The 15,369-nt window shown below is 44.6% G+C and overlaps 2 protein-coding genes across 4 annotated transcripts in view; both read right to left on the minus strand.

Moving 5' to 3' along the window:
• Positions 1–506: 506 nt before the first annotated feature.
• Positions 507–9,424, minus strand: LOC120046049 (G patch domain-containing protein 11-like). Of its 2 annotated transcripts, XR_005476768.1 has the most exons (4): positions 9,031–9,424; positions 1,549–1,683; positions 1,081–1,162; positions 507–992 (listed from the first exon to the last, which is right to left on the minus strand). XR_005476768.1 is itself a non-coding variant. In XM_038990966.1 (3 exons), exons 1-3 carry the CDS (start codon positions 1,726–1,728, stop codon positions 934–936), a joined length of 321 nt encoding a protein of 106 aa, XP_038846894.1. In that variant the 5' UTR covers positions 1,729–2,068; the 3' UTR covers positions 507–933. The 2 variants fall into 2 exon arrangements, 1 of the variants encoding a protein (XP_038846894.1); XM_038990966.1 differs by lacking the exon at positions 9,031–9,424 and having other exon boundaries at positions 1,549–2,068.
• A 62-nt stretch (positions 9,425–9,486) lies between these two features.
• Positions 9,487–15,369, minus strand: part of LOC120046048 (interferon-induced, double-stranded RNA-activated protein kinase-like) — a 53,345-nt gene continuing 47,462 nt past the window's right edge. For both annotated transcript variants that reach the window (XM_038990962.1, XM_038990961.1), the window contains exon 20: positions 9,487–10,134. In XM_038990962.1, coding sequence (XP_038846890.1) covers positions 9,997–10,134 — 138 coding nt within the window. In that variant the 3' untranslated portion in view covers positions 9,487–9,996. The remainder of the gene's footprint in view (positions 10,135–15,369) is intronic.

A 15,369-nucleotide genomic window follows, 5' to 3' on the forward strand; every position in this document is an offset into this window, starting at 1 on the left:
TGACGTTAAAAATCCAAAGAAAGGATAAACGGGAGCTAGACAGCCCGCCGGTCCGCGTTGTGGACAACAACTCCCATTGTTAGGAAGGAGAGACACGTATCTTGTCAGTATATCCATAATCTTTGGTTTCGATTTCCCGAACCCTACGTCATCAGTCAATATGGCTACTGGGCTGACGTCTATGTGTTGGATACAAATAATTATATTCCCCAAAATAAAACAAAACGAAATTCAGTTAGTAATATGTGAGAAGTTTTAGGTTAAACGAATAAGAAAAAAAGTATGTTTTACATGCCAATAAATTGGTGAAAGTGCCAAACATATATTTTTTTAAACAGCTCCAAAGATTCTATCTGCATTTGCAATAAATGTTGCATCCTACTGAATGCAAAGTGTTAGATAAGGAGGCAAACATCTCGACTTGGTGGTCTGTGGATGACATGGATGAATGAACCCTATGCAAATATCAAGTTTGCCTGGCAAATGTACAAATAACACAACCCAGATTATAATCTAAATAACCTTTTAATTCATGGTTTCTGAATCATATAAAAAAAAGTGGTTTTCATTTATTAAACAAAAAAACAAAACAAAAACATGTTCAGGAAGAAAATACATCAAATGTCCTGTCTACATTATAAATAATACAAATTCACACGTTATAGGTCAAACCTCACCTATATATCATACAGGGGCAGATGTTATATGTATCAACCGGCTCAGAATAGGAGTGTTGATCTAGGATCAGCCCCCCCCCCCCCCCCTGTTCATGTAACCGTATTCATTGTGATCTAAAGAGAAAAATCCAAATCACGTACTCCTACAGAAACGCTTCATACATACAGCCTCTGATCCCATTTATAATCCCCCATATGTTAATGAATCCGACTGGCCGATGCCTCCAGTCTCTTCTGTAGATTATTCAGCAGCGGGTCAGTCATCGTGATCTGCAGCTGTGTCTCCAGGACAATTAGAACACAGATCCTCCTCATCTGTAGGTCACAAAACCGTGTAAGGTGGTATTCAATGTCGTACAATGGCCAGGGATGTTTTATTTAAGCGAGTAGGATTCATTCTTACCATTGTAAGCGGTCCCACACCATATGCAGTAAAAATGGACCCCTCTTAAATAGGATGTCAGAATGTGTAGCTTGTCCAGTGACTAGAAAAGATCATTAAAACAGGGTTGTCACAGGAGGAACTTCAAAATATTAATCTAGATTCAATTTATTCTTTCATCTAGATTTAATTCAAACCTAGTGTTTCATGCCATTAAATTGAACCCTACTGTTTCATGCCATTATAATGTCTATTTTTAAATTAACCATACTGTTTCATGCCATTATAATGTCTATTCTTAATTCAACCATACTGTTTCATGCCATTATAATGTCTATTCTTAATTCAACCATACTGTTTCATGCCATTATAACGTCTATTCTTAATTCAACCATACTGTTTCATGCCATTATAACGTCTATTCTTTAACTGGCCATATCTTTCGTCTCTTTCCTGAGCTTCTATCATATTCAAATTAAATGTACTAACAGTTAACTCATCCTCCTCCTCCACCTTGTCTTCTTCCTCCTCCTCCTTCACCACCTTGTCTTCCTCTTCCTCCCCCTCCTCCTCCTCAACAACCAGTTTAGGCCAGTACCAGTCTTCCCTGGGTACCGGGACACCCTGGAGTTTAAAAGGAGAGTATTCAGTATAATCAGAGTTAAACATAAAAAGGCCTTGTCTTCTTCTTGTCAATAGAGTTGGTTTCAATGCAATTGGCAACAGATTTTCAGGAAAATATTGTCAAATCCACACATTTTCCACCAGAGGTGTGTTTCCACCAAATTGACTTTTTGCAGATAAAAGACTGTGTGTGTGTGTCTAACCTTCTGACTGTCCAGCTGCTCACAGGCTTGGGTGCTGCTATGGTGGGTGCTGCTATGGGTGCTGCATATTTCTGCATATTTCTGCAGATTTCTTTTAGCTAAATATGCAGGTTTAAAAATATATACTTCTGTGTATTGATTTTAAGAAAGGCATTGATGTTTATGGTTAGGTACACGTTGGAGCAACGACAGTCCTTTTTCCGCGAATGCGCACTGCATCGATTATATGCAACGCAGGACACGCTAGATAAACTAGTAATATCATCCACCATGTGTAGTTAACTAGTGATTATGATTGATTGATTGTTTTTTATAAGATAAGTTTAATGCTAGCTAGCAACTTACCTTGGCTTCTTACTGCATTCGCGTAACAGGCGGGCTCCTCGTGGAGTGCAATGTAATCAGGTGGTTAGAGCGTTGGACTAGTTAACTGTAAGGTTGCAAGATTGAATCCCCGAGCTGACAAGGTAAAAATCTGTTGTTCTGCCCCTGAACAAGGCAGTTAACCCACTGTTCCTAGGCCGTCATTGAAAATAAGAATGTGCTCTTAACTGACTTGCCTAGTTAAATAAAGGTGTAAAAAAAAAAAAAAAAAAAGTCCAACAATACCGATTTCCGATTGTTATGGAAACTTGAAATTGGCCTTAATCAATCGGCCATTCCGATTAATCTGTCGACCTCTAGTGTGTATCCCTCTTACCTTGTTGTGTGTCTTCTGTATGCTATAGTTGATGCTCATTAGCAACTATCAGATGTTCATTTACATGTTGTAATTATGATCCTATTTCTTACAGAGAAGCAAATCGTGAAGTGAAAGCACTGGCTACCTTGGAACATTCTAACATTGTTCGCTACTGTACGACTTGGGCTGAGGATGCCAATTGGGTCGATGGAGGCTACAGCACAGAGTTAGTAAAGACAGTATTATTAAGTCTAATTTTGCCATTTAGATTCATTAATTTGTGATCAAAAATGTTAAATTCTCGAGCATATTATTGTACTCAACTCTTAGGTTTTCGGTCCTGTCTAAAATCTCAGAAGACTGACAATTATTCAGACCAGGGAGATGGATCTACACATGTAACAAAGCAATCAGATTTAGACCTGTCTGAAACAGCCAGCGAAGACCAAGCAAACCACTCAATGACCGATTCCAGCTCAAGGTGAATCACTTTACCGTTATGTGTGTATTTATCAATTCAGTTGACAATGTCCCTGAGAAAATGTCTGTATTTGTCAGTTTTTTTCAATAGGCTACATCTGTCATATTCTAGAATGATATTCAATAGGTTACATCTGTCATATTCTAGAATGCTATTCAATAGGCTACATCTGTCACATTCTACAATGGATTTCAATAGGCTACATCTGTCACATTCTAGAATGATATTCAATAGGCTACATCTGTCATATTCTAGAATGATATTCAATAGGCTACATCTGTCATATTCTAGAATGATTTTCAATAGGCTACATCTGTCACATTCTAGAATGATATTCAATAGGCTACATCTGTCACATTCTAGAATGATATTCAATAGGCTACATCTGTCACATTCTAGAATGATATTCAATAGGCTACATCTGTCACATTCTAGAATGGTATTTAATAGGCTACATCTGTCATATTCTAGAATGATATTCAATAGGCTACATCTGTCACATTCTAGAATGGTATTTAATAGGCTACATCTGTCATATTCTACAATTCTATTCAATAGGCTACATCTGTCATATTCTACAATTCTATTCAATAGGCTACATCTGTCATATTGTCACGTTCCTGACCGGTTTTCTGTTATTTTGTATGTGTTTGACGGTCAGGGCGTGAGTTTGGGTGGGTAGTCTATGTTATGTGTTTCTATGTTTGTTAAAGGGTGACCTGGTATGGTTCTCAATTAGAGGCAGGTGGTTTTCATTTCCTCTGATTGAGAGCCATATTAAGGTAGGTGTTTTCACATTGATTGTTGTGGGTGGTTGTCTCCTGTGTCTGTGTTTGTCGCGCCACACGGGACTGTCTCGGTTTGTTTGTACGTTCGTTCTTTTGTGTAGTCATTTTCCTGTGCGTGAGTTCTTCGTTGTATGTAAGTTCGCATGTCCAGGTCTGTCTACGTCGTTTGTTATTTTGTTAGTTATTCAAGTATAGTTTGTTTTTGTCTTGTTCAATAAATTCATTATGTCCTATGACAACGCTGCATTTTGGTCGAATCCCTGCTCCTCCTCTTCGGATGAAGAGGAGGAGGAATTCCGTTACACATATTCTAGAATGATATTCAATAGGCTACATCTGTCACATTCTACAATGGTATTCAATAGGCTACATCTGTCACATTCTAGAATGATATTCAATAGGCTACATCTGTCACATTCTAGAATGGTATTCAATAGGCTACATCTGTCATATTCTAGAATGATATTCAATAGGCTACATCTGTCACATTCTAGAATGATATTCAATAGGCTACATCTGTCACCACATCACCACATCCTCATCGGCAGACTCGACAGCCTTGGTTTCTCAAATGATTGCCTCGCCTGGTTTAGTATAGTTCGTTTTTGTCTTGTTCAATAAATTCATTATGTCCTATGACAACGCTGCATTTTGGTCGAATCCCTGCTCCTCCTCTTCGGATGAAGAGGAGGAGGAATTCCGTTACAGAACCACCCACCGAACCAGGACCAAGCAGTATGAGTTCGAGCAGCGGCCAAATAATCAGGACTCGTGGACTTGGGAGGAAGTATTGGAGGGAAAAGGACACTGGGCTCATATTGGGGAATATCGCCGCGCTCGTGAGGAGATGGAAGCAGCGAGAGCCCAGGAGCGGTGGTATGAGGAGGCAGCAAGGAGACGTGGCTGGAAGCCCGCGAAGAAACCCCAAAAATTTCTTGGGGGGGGGCTAAGAGGTAGTGGGCCAAGGGCAGGTAGGAGACCTGCGCCCACTTCCCAGGCTAACCGTGGAGAGCGGGAGTACGGGCAGACACCGTGTTACGCAGTAGAGCGCATGGTGTCTCCTGTACGTGTTCATAGCCCGGTGCGGGTTATTCCACCTCCCCGCACTGGTAGGGCTAGATTGGGCATTGAGCCAGGTGTCATGAAGCCGGCTCAACGCGTCTGGTCTCCAGTGCGTCTCCTCGGGCCGGCATACATGGCACCAGCCTTACGCATGGTGTCCCCGGTTCGCCTACATAGCCCGGTGCGGGTTATTCCACCTCCCCGCACTGGTCGGGCAACGGGGAGCATTCAACCAGGTAAGGTTGGGCAGGCTCAATGCTCAAGGGAGCCAGTACGCCTGCACGGTCCGGTATTTCCGGCGCCACCTGCCCGCCCCAGCCCAGTACCACCAGTGCCTACACCACGCACCAGGCTTCCAGTGCGTTTCCAGAGCCCTGTTCCTCCTCCACGCACTCTCCCTATGGTGCGTGTCTCCAGCCCAGTGCCTCCAGTTCCGGCACCACGCACTAAGCCACCTGTACGTCTCCAGAGCCCTGTACACACTGTTCCTTCTCCCCGTACTCGTCCTGATGTGCGTGCCCTCAGCCCGGTGCCACCAGTGCCGGTACCACGCACCAGGTCCATAGTACGTTTTGAGAGTCCAGTGTGCCCTGTCCCTGCTCCCCGCACTAGCCTGAAGGTGCGTGTCCTTAGCCCGGTGCCTCCAGTTCCGGCACCACGCACCAGGCCTACAGTGCGCCTCATCCGGCCAGAGCCATCCGTCTGCCCAGTGCCATCTGAGCCATCCGTCTCCCCAGCGCCATCTGAGCCATCCGTCTCCCCAGCGCCATCTGAGCCATCCGTCTCCCCAGCGCCATCTGAGCCATCTGTCTCCCCAGCGCCATCTGAGCCATCCGTCTCCCCAGCGCCATCTGAGCCATCCGTCTGCCCAGTGCCGTCTGAGCCATCCGTCTGTCCCGAGCCATTAGAGCCGCCCGTCTGTCCCGAGCCGTCAGAGCCATTAGTCAGTCAGGAGCCGCTAGAGCCATTCGTCAGTCAGGATCTGCCAGAGCCGCCAACCAGACAGGATCTGCCAGAGCCGCCAACCAGACAGGATCTGCCAGAGCCGCCAACCAGACAGGATCTGCCAGAGCCGCCAACCAGACAGGATCTGCCAGAGCCGCCAACCAGACAGGATCTGCCAGAGCCGCCAACCAGACAGGATCTGCCAGAGCCGCCAACCAGACAGGATCTGCTAGAGCCGCCAACCAGACAGGATCTGCCAGAGCCGTCAGCGAGCCATGAGCGTCCAGAGCCGTCAGCCAGCCATGAGCGTCCAGAGCCGTCAGCCAGCCATGAGCGTCCAGAGCTGTCAGCGAGCCATGAGCGTCCAGAGCCGTCAGCGAGCCATGAGCGTCCAGAGCCGTCAGCCAGCCATGAGCGTCCAGAGCCGTCAGCCAGCCATGAGCGTCCAGAGCCGTCAGCCAGCCATGAGCGTCCAGAGCCGTCAGCCAGCCATGAGCGTCCAGAGCCGTCAGCCAGCCATGAGCGTCCAGAGCCGTCAGCCAGCCATGAGCGTCCAGAGCCGTCAGCTAGCCATGAGCGTCCAGAGCCGTCAGCCAGTCATGAGCTGCCCCTCAGCCCAGAGCTGCCATTTATCCAGAACTGCCCCTCAGTCCAGAGCTGTCTCTCTGTCCGGAGCTGCCCTTCAGTCCGGAGTTGCCCCTCTATCCTGAGCTACCTCTCTATCCTGAGCTATCTCTCTGTCCTGAGCTATCTCTCTGTCCTGAGCTACCTTATCCCGGTGCTGCCCCTTGTCCCGGTGCTGCCCCTTATCTTAAGGTTACCATTTAAATTAAGTGGGTGTAATATGAGGGTGGTCATTCTAAGGGGGAGACGTAAGCTGGGATTGACTATGGTGGGGTGGGGACCTCGCCCAGAGCCTGAGCCACCACCGTGGTCAGACGCCCACCCAGACCCTCCCCTAGACTTTTGGTGGTGCGTTCGGAGTATGCACCTTGAGGGGGGGGTTATGTCACGTTCCTGACCGGTTTTCTGTTATTTTGTATGTGTTTGACGGTCAGGGCGTGAGTTTGGGTGGATAGTCTATGTTATGTGTTTCTATGTTTGTTAAAGGGTGACCTGATATGGTTCTCAATTAGAGGCAGGTGGTTTTCATTTCCTCTGATTGAGAGCCATATTAAGGTAGGTGTTTTCACATTGATTGTTGTGGGTGGTTGTCTCCTGTGTCTGTGTTTGTCGCGCCACACGGGACTGTCTCGGTTTGTTTGTACGTTCGTTCTTTTGTGTAGTCATTTTCCTGTGCGTGAGTTCTTCGTTGTATGTAAGTTCGCATGTCCAGGTCTGTCTACGTCGTTTGTTATTTTGTTAGTTATTCAAGTATAGTTCGTTTTTGTCTTGTTCAATAAATTCATTATGTCCTATGACAACGCTGCATTTTGGTCGAATCCCTGCTCCTCCTCTTCGGATGAAGAGGAGGAGGAATTCCGTTACACATATTCTAGAATGATATTCAATAGGCTACATCTGTCACATTCTACAATGGTATTCAATAGGCTACATCTGTCATATTCTAGAATGATATTCAATAGGCTACATCTGTCACATTCTACAATGATATTCAATAGGCTACATCTGTCACATTCTAGAATGATATTCAATAGGCTACATCTGTCACCACATCACCACATCCTCATCGGCAGACTCGACAGCCTTGGTTTCTCAAATGATTGCCTCGCCTGGTTTACCAACTACTTCTCTGATAGAGTTCAGTGTGTCAAATCGGAGGGCCTGTTGTCCGGACCTCTGGCAGTCTCTATGGGGGTGCCACAGGGTTCAATCCTCGGGCCGACTCTTTTCTTTGTATATATCAATGATGTCGCTCTTGCTGCTGGTGATTCTCTGATCCACCTCTACGCAGACGACATCATTCTGTATACTTCTGACCCTTTGGACACTGTGTTAACTAACCTCCAGACGAGCTTCAACGCCATACAACTCTCCTTCCGTGGCCTCCATCTGCTTTTAAATGCAAGTCAAACTAAATGCATGCTCTTCAACCAATCGCTGCCCGCCCGTCCAGCATCACTACTCTGGACAGTTCTGACTTAGAATATGTGTACAACTACAAATACCTAGGTGTCTGGTTAGACTGTAAACTCTCCTTCCAGACTCACATTAAGCATCTCCAATCCAAAATTAAATCTAGAATCGGCTTCCTATTTCGCAAAAAAGCATCCTTCACTCATACTGCCAAACATACCCTCGTAAAACTGACTATCCTTCCGATCCTTCACTTCGGCGATGTCATTTACAAAATAGCCTCCAACACTCTACTCAGCAAATTGGATGCAGTCTATCACAGTGCCATCCGTTTTGTCACCAAAGCCCCATATACTACCCAACACTGCGACCTGTATGCTCTCGTTGGCTGGCCCTCGCTTCATGTTTGTCGCCAAACCCACTGGCTCCAAGTCATCTATAAGTCTTTGCTAGGTAAAGCCCCGCCTTATCTCAGCTCGCTGGTCACCATAGCAGCACCCACTCGGTCTTTGTTTCTGGACATTTTGAGCCTGTAATCAAACCCACAAATGCTGATGCCCCAGATACTCAACTAGTCTAAAGAAGGTCAGTTTTATTGCTTCTTTAATCAGGAAAACAGTTTTCAGCTGTGCTAACATAATTGCAAAAAGGTTTTCTAATGATCAATTAGCCTTTTAAAATGATAAACTTGGATTCGCTAACACAACGTGCCATTGGAACACAGGAGTGATGGTTGCTGATAATTGGCCTCTGTACGCCTATGTAGATATTCCATAAAAAATCTGCCGTTTCGAGCTACAATAGTCATTTACAACATTAACAATGTCTACACTGTATTTCTGATCAATTTGATGTTATTCTAATGGACAAATTATTTGCTTTTCTTTTAAAAACAAGGACATTTCTAAATGACCCCAAACGTTTGAAAGGTCGTGTATGAGATGAGTAACGTAAGAAATGTAAACATTATTAAAGTGGCCTTATTTAAAGTGACGAGTGATCCTTTTATTAAAGTGGCCAATTGATTTCGAGTCTGTATGTAGGCAGCAGCCTCTCTGTGTTAATGATGGCTGTTTAACAGTCTGATGGCCTTGAGATAGAAGCTGTTTTTCAGTCTCTCGGGCCCAGTTTTGATGCACCTGTACTGACCTCGCCTTCTGGATGATAGCGGGGTGAACAGGCAGTGGCTCGGGTGGTTGTTGTCCTTGATGATATTTTTGGCCTTCCTGTGACATCGGGTGGTGTAGGTGTCCTTCCATCTACCTTGTCGTCTAGAGACTGGTCATTGGCGAGTAATATACTCGGAAGCGGTGGGTGATGTGCACGTCTACGGAGCCTGACCAGGAGGCCACTCTGTCTACCTCTTCTGTGGCGACGTTGTTTTGGGTCGGCCTCTGGGGTTAGATCCAACGTCCTGGGTGGTGCGAACAAAGGATCCACTTCGGGAAAGTCGTATTCCGAGAAACGAGTTTCCAAGTCAAAAAATGTCAGAGTTTCCTAGTTCCGACATGTCATGAATGCAGCAATAATTACAATTTTTAATTCAAACTATCCTGGATTCTGCTGGGACTCAGAGTTCATTACAGTATACTATTTAAAGACAGATCCAGTCAAAACACATGATTTATGACACATTAAAAGTCTATGAAATACAGTTGAAATTCAGATAGCTCTGTTGTTTATCTATGCATAGTCACTTTACCCCTACCTACATGTACAAATTACCTCGACTAACCTGTAACCCCGCACATTGACTCAGTACCGGTTCCTCCTGTATATAGCCTCCACATTGACTCGGTACCCGTAACCCCTGTATATAGCCTCGTTATTGTTATTTTATCGTGTTACTTTTTCTTATTATTTACTTCAGTCTATTTGGGAAATATTTTCTTAACTTGCTTGAAATGCATTGTTGGTTAAGTAAGCATTTCACGGTAAGGTCTACACCTGTATTCGGCACATGTGACAAGTACATTTTGATTTGATTTGTTTTGTTGGATGTTCAGGGCCTGCATTCATGGCTCTCAGAGTAGAGAACTGATCTAGAATCAGTTGTGCATTTTACATCACACTGAATACTATTCTGAAACCCTTTATGAATTCCACTGACTGTCTTTAGACTGTTCTGTTGTCTTGATGGTAGTTGCGATCTCTGGTCAGAACACTAGAACACTCATTCAGTTTTGTCTTCAGCTGCGTGGCATCTGGTCTGTCCTCTGGGTTGGCACACAGCATCCCCTCTATCACCATGTTCTGTAACACAACCACACACAGTATCCCCTCTATCACCATGTTCTGTAACACAACCACACACAGTATCCCCTCTATCACCTTGTTCTGTAACACAACCACACACAGTATCCACTCTATCACCATGTTCTGTAACACAACCACACACAGTATCCCCTCTATCACCTTGTTCTGTAACACAACCACACACAGTATCCACTCTATCACCATGTTCTGTAACACAACCACACACAGTATCCACTCTATCACCTTGTTCTGTAACACAACCACACACAGTATCCCCTCTATCACCTTGTTCTGTAACACAACCACACACAGTATCCACTCTATCACCTTGGTCTGTAACACAACCACACACAGTATCCACTCTATCACCTTGTTCTGTAACACAACCACACACAGTATCCCCTCTATCACCTTGTTCTGTAACACAACCACACAGAGTATCCACTCTATCACCTTGTTCTGTAACACAACCACACACAGTATCCCCTCTATCACCATGTTCTGTAACACAACCACACACAGTATCCCCTCTATCACCTTGTTCTGTAACACAACCACACACAGTATCCACTCTATCACCATGTTCTGTAACACAACCACACACAGTATCCCCTCTATCACCTTGTTCTGTAACACAACCACACACAGTATCCACTCTATCACCATGTTCTGTAACACAACCACACACAGTATCCACTCTATCACCTTGTTCTGTAACACAACCACACACAGTATCCCCTCTATCACCTTGTTCTGTAACACAACCACACACAGTATCCACTCTATCACCTTGGTCTGTAACACAACCACACACAGTATCCACTCTATCACCTTGTTCTGTAACACAACCACACACAGTATCCACTCTATCACCTTGTTCTGTAACACAACCACACAGAGTATCCACTCTATCACCTTGTTCTGTAACACAACCACACACAGTATCCCCTCTATCACCATGTTCTGTAACACAACCACACACAGTATCCACTCTATCACCTTGTTCTGTAACACAACCACACACAGTATCCACTCTATCACCTTGTTCTGTAACACAACCACACAGAGTATCCACTCTATCACCATGTTCTGTAACACAACCACACACAGTATCCACTCTATCACCTTGTTCTGTAACACAACCACACACAGTATCCACTCTATCACCATGTTCTGTAACACAACCACACACAGTATCCACTCTATCACCATGTTCTGTAACACAACCACACAGAGTATCCACTCTATCACCTTGTTCTGTAACACAACCACACACAGCATCCCCTCTATCACCATGTTCTGTAACACAACCACACACAGTATCCCCTCTATCACCATGTTCTGTAACACAACCACACACAGTATCCCCTCTATCACCTTGTTCTGTAACACAACCACACACAGTATCCACTCTATCACCATGTTCTGTAACACAACCACACACAGTATCCCCTCTATCACCTTGTTCTGTAACACAACCACACACAGTATCCACTCTATCACCATGTTCTGTAACACAACCACACACAGTATCCACTCTATCACCTTGTTCTGTAACACAACCACACACAGTATCCCCTCTATCACCTTGTTCTGTAACACAACCACACACAGTATCCACTCTATCACCTTGGTCTGTAACACAACCACACACAGTATCCACTCTATCACCTTGTTCTGTAACACAACCACACACAGTATCCCCTCTATCACCTTGTTCTGTAACACAACCACACAGAGTATCCACTCTATCACCTTGTTCTGTAACACAACCACACACAGTATCCCCTCTATCACCTTGTTCTGTAACACAACCACACACAGTATCCCCTCTATCACCTTGTTCTGTAACACAACCACACAGAGTATCCACTCTATCACCTTGTTCTGTAACACAACCACACACAGTATCCCCTCTATCACCATGTTCTGTAACACAACCACACACAGTATCCACTCTATCACCATGTTGTGTAACACAACCACACACAGTATCCACTCTATCACCTTGTTCTGTAACACAACCACACACAGTATCCCCTCTATCACCATGTTATGTAACACAACCACACACAGTATCCCCTCTATCACCATGTTCTGTAACACAACCACACACAGCATCCACTCTATCACCATGTTCTGTAACACAACCACACACAGTATCCACTCTATCACCTTGGTCTGTAACACAACCACACACAGTATCCACTCTATCACCATGTTCTGTAACACAACCACACACAGTATCCACTCTATCACCATGTTCTGTAACACAACCACACACAGTATCCACTCTATCACCTTGTTCTGTAACACAACCACACACAGTATCCCCTCTATCACCTTGTTCTGTAACACAACCACACACAGTATCCACTCTATCACCTTGTTCTGTAACACAACCACACACAGTATCCCCTCTATCACCTTGTTCTGTAACACAACCACACACAGTATCCACTCTATCACCATGTTCTGTAACACAACCACACACAGTATCCCCTCTATCACCATGTTCTGTAACACAACCACACACAGTATCCACTCTATCACCATGTTCTGTAACACAACCACACACAGTATCCACTCTATCACCTTGTTCTGTAACACAACCACACAGAGTATCCACTCTATCACCATGTTCTGTAACACAACCACACACAGTATCCACTCTATCACCTTGTTCTGTAACACAACCACACACAGTATCCACTCTATCACCTTGTTCTGTAACACAACCACACACAGTATCCACTCTATCACCTTGTTCTGTAACACAACCACCACACAGTATCCACTCTATCACCTTGTTCTGTAACACAACCACACACAGTATCCACTCTATCACCTTGTTCTGTAACACAACCACACAGAGTATCCCCTCTATCACCTTGTTCTGTAACACAACCACACAGAGTATCCCCTCTATCACCATGTTCTGTAACACAACCACACACAGTATCCACTCTATCACCTTGTTCTGTAACACAACCACACACAGTATCCACTCTATCACCTTGTTCTGTAACACAACCACACACAGTATCCCCTCTATCACCTTGTTCTGTAACACAACCACAAACAGTATCCACTCTATCACCTTGTTCTGTAACACAACCACACACAGTATCCACTCTATCACCTTGTTCTGTAACACAACCACACACAGTATCCACTCTATCACCTTGTTCTGTAACACAACCACACACAGTATCCACTCTATCACCATGTTCTGTAACACAACCACACACAGCATCCCCTCTATCACCATGTTCTGTAACACAACCACACACAGTATCCACTCTATCACCATGTTCTGTAACACAACCACCACACAGTATCCACTCTATCACCTTGTTCTGTAACACAACCACACACAGTATCCACTCTATCACCATGTTCTGTAACACAACCACCACACAGTATCCACTCTATCACCTTGTTCTGTAACACAACCACACACAGTATCCACTCTATCACCTTGTTCTGTAACACAACCACACACAGTATCCACTCTATCACCTTGTTCTGTAACACAACCACACACAGTATCCACTCTATCACCATGTTCTGTAACACAACCACACAGAGTATCCACTCTATCACCATGTTCTGTAACACAACCACACAGAGTATCCACTCTATCACCTTGTTCTGTAACACAACCACCACACAGTATCCCCTCTATCACCATGTTCTGTAACACAACCACACACAGTATCCACTCTATCACCATGTTGTGTAACACAACCACACACAGTATCCACTCTATCACCTTGTTCTGTAACACAACCACACACAGTATCCCCTCTATCACCATGTTATGTAACACAACCACACACAGTATCCCCTCTATCACCATGTTCTGTAACACAACCACACACAGCATCCACTCTATCACCATGTTCTGTAACACAACCACACACAGTATCCACTCTATCACCTTGGTCTGTAACACAACCACACACAGTATCCACTCTATCACCATGTTCTGTAACACAACCACACACAGTATCCACTCTATCACCATGTTCTGTAACACAACCACACACAGTATCCACTCTATCACCTTGTTCTGTAACACAACCACACACAGTATCCCCTCTATCACCTTGTTCTGTAACACAACCACACACAGTATCCACTCTATCACCTTGTTCTGTAACACAACCACACACAGTATCCCCTCTATCACCTTGTTCTGTAACACAACCACACACAGTATCCACTCTATCACCATGTTCTGTAACACAACCACACACAGTATCCCCTCTATCACCATGTTCTGTAACACAACCACACACAGTATCCCCTCTATCACCATGTTCTGTAACACAACCACACACAGTATCCACTCTATCACCTTGTTCTGTAACACAACCACACAGAGTATCCACTCTATCACCATGTTCTGTAACACAACCACACACAGTATCCACTCTATCACCTTGTTCTGTAACACAACCACACACAGTATCCACTCTATCACCTTGTTCTGTAACACAACCACACACAGTATCCACTCTATCACCTTGTTCTGTAACACAACCACCACACAGTATCCACTCTATCACCTTGTTCTGTAACACAACCACACACAGTATCCACTCTATCACCTTGTTCTGTAACACAACCACACAGAGTATCCCCTCTATCACCTTGTTCTGTAACACAACCACACAGAGTATCCCCTCTATCACCATGTTCTGTAACACAACCACACACAGTATCCACTCTATCACCTTGTTCTGTAACACAACCACACACAGTATCCACTCTATCACCTTGTTCTGTAACACAACCACACACAGTATCCCCTCTATCACCTTGTTCTGTAACACAACCACAAACAGTATCCACTCTATCACCTTGTTCTGTAACACAACCACACACAGTATCCACTCTATCACCTTGTTCTGTAACACAACCACACACAGTATCCACTCTATCACCTTGTTCTGTAACACAACCACACACAGTATCCACTCTATCACCATGTTCTGTAACACAACCACACACAGCATCCCCTCTATCACCATGTTCTGTAACACAACCACACACAGTATCCACTCTATCACCATGTTCTGTAACACAACCACCACACAGTATCCACTCTATCACCTTGTTCTGTAACACAACCACACACAGTATCCACTCTATCACCATGTTCTGTAACACAACCACCACACAGTATCCACTCTATCACCTTGTTCTGTAACACAACCACACACA

Source organism: Salvelinus namaycush, chromosome 4 (assembly GCF_016432855.1).
Source record: "Salvelinus namaycush isolate Seneca chromosome 4, SaNama_1.0, whole genome shotgun sequence".
NCBI lineage: Eukaryota > Metazoa > Chordata > Actinopteri > Salmoniformes > Salmonidae > Salvelinus > Salvelinus namaycush.

Coding starts and splice junctions, on each gene's coding strand:
- LOC120046049 (XM_038990966.1), bottom strand. CDS start 1,728: ATGTTTAACTCTGATTATACTGAATACTCTCCTTTTAAACTCCAGGGT. Junction 1,163..1,548: donor AGGAGGAGGATGAGTTAACT/GTTAGTACATTT, acceptor GATCTTTTCTAG/TCACTGGACAAGCTACACAT. Junction 993..1,080: donor GTGTGGGACCGCTTACAATG/GTAAGAATGAAT, acceptor TGTGACCTACAG/ATGAGGAGGATCTGTGTTCT.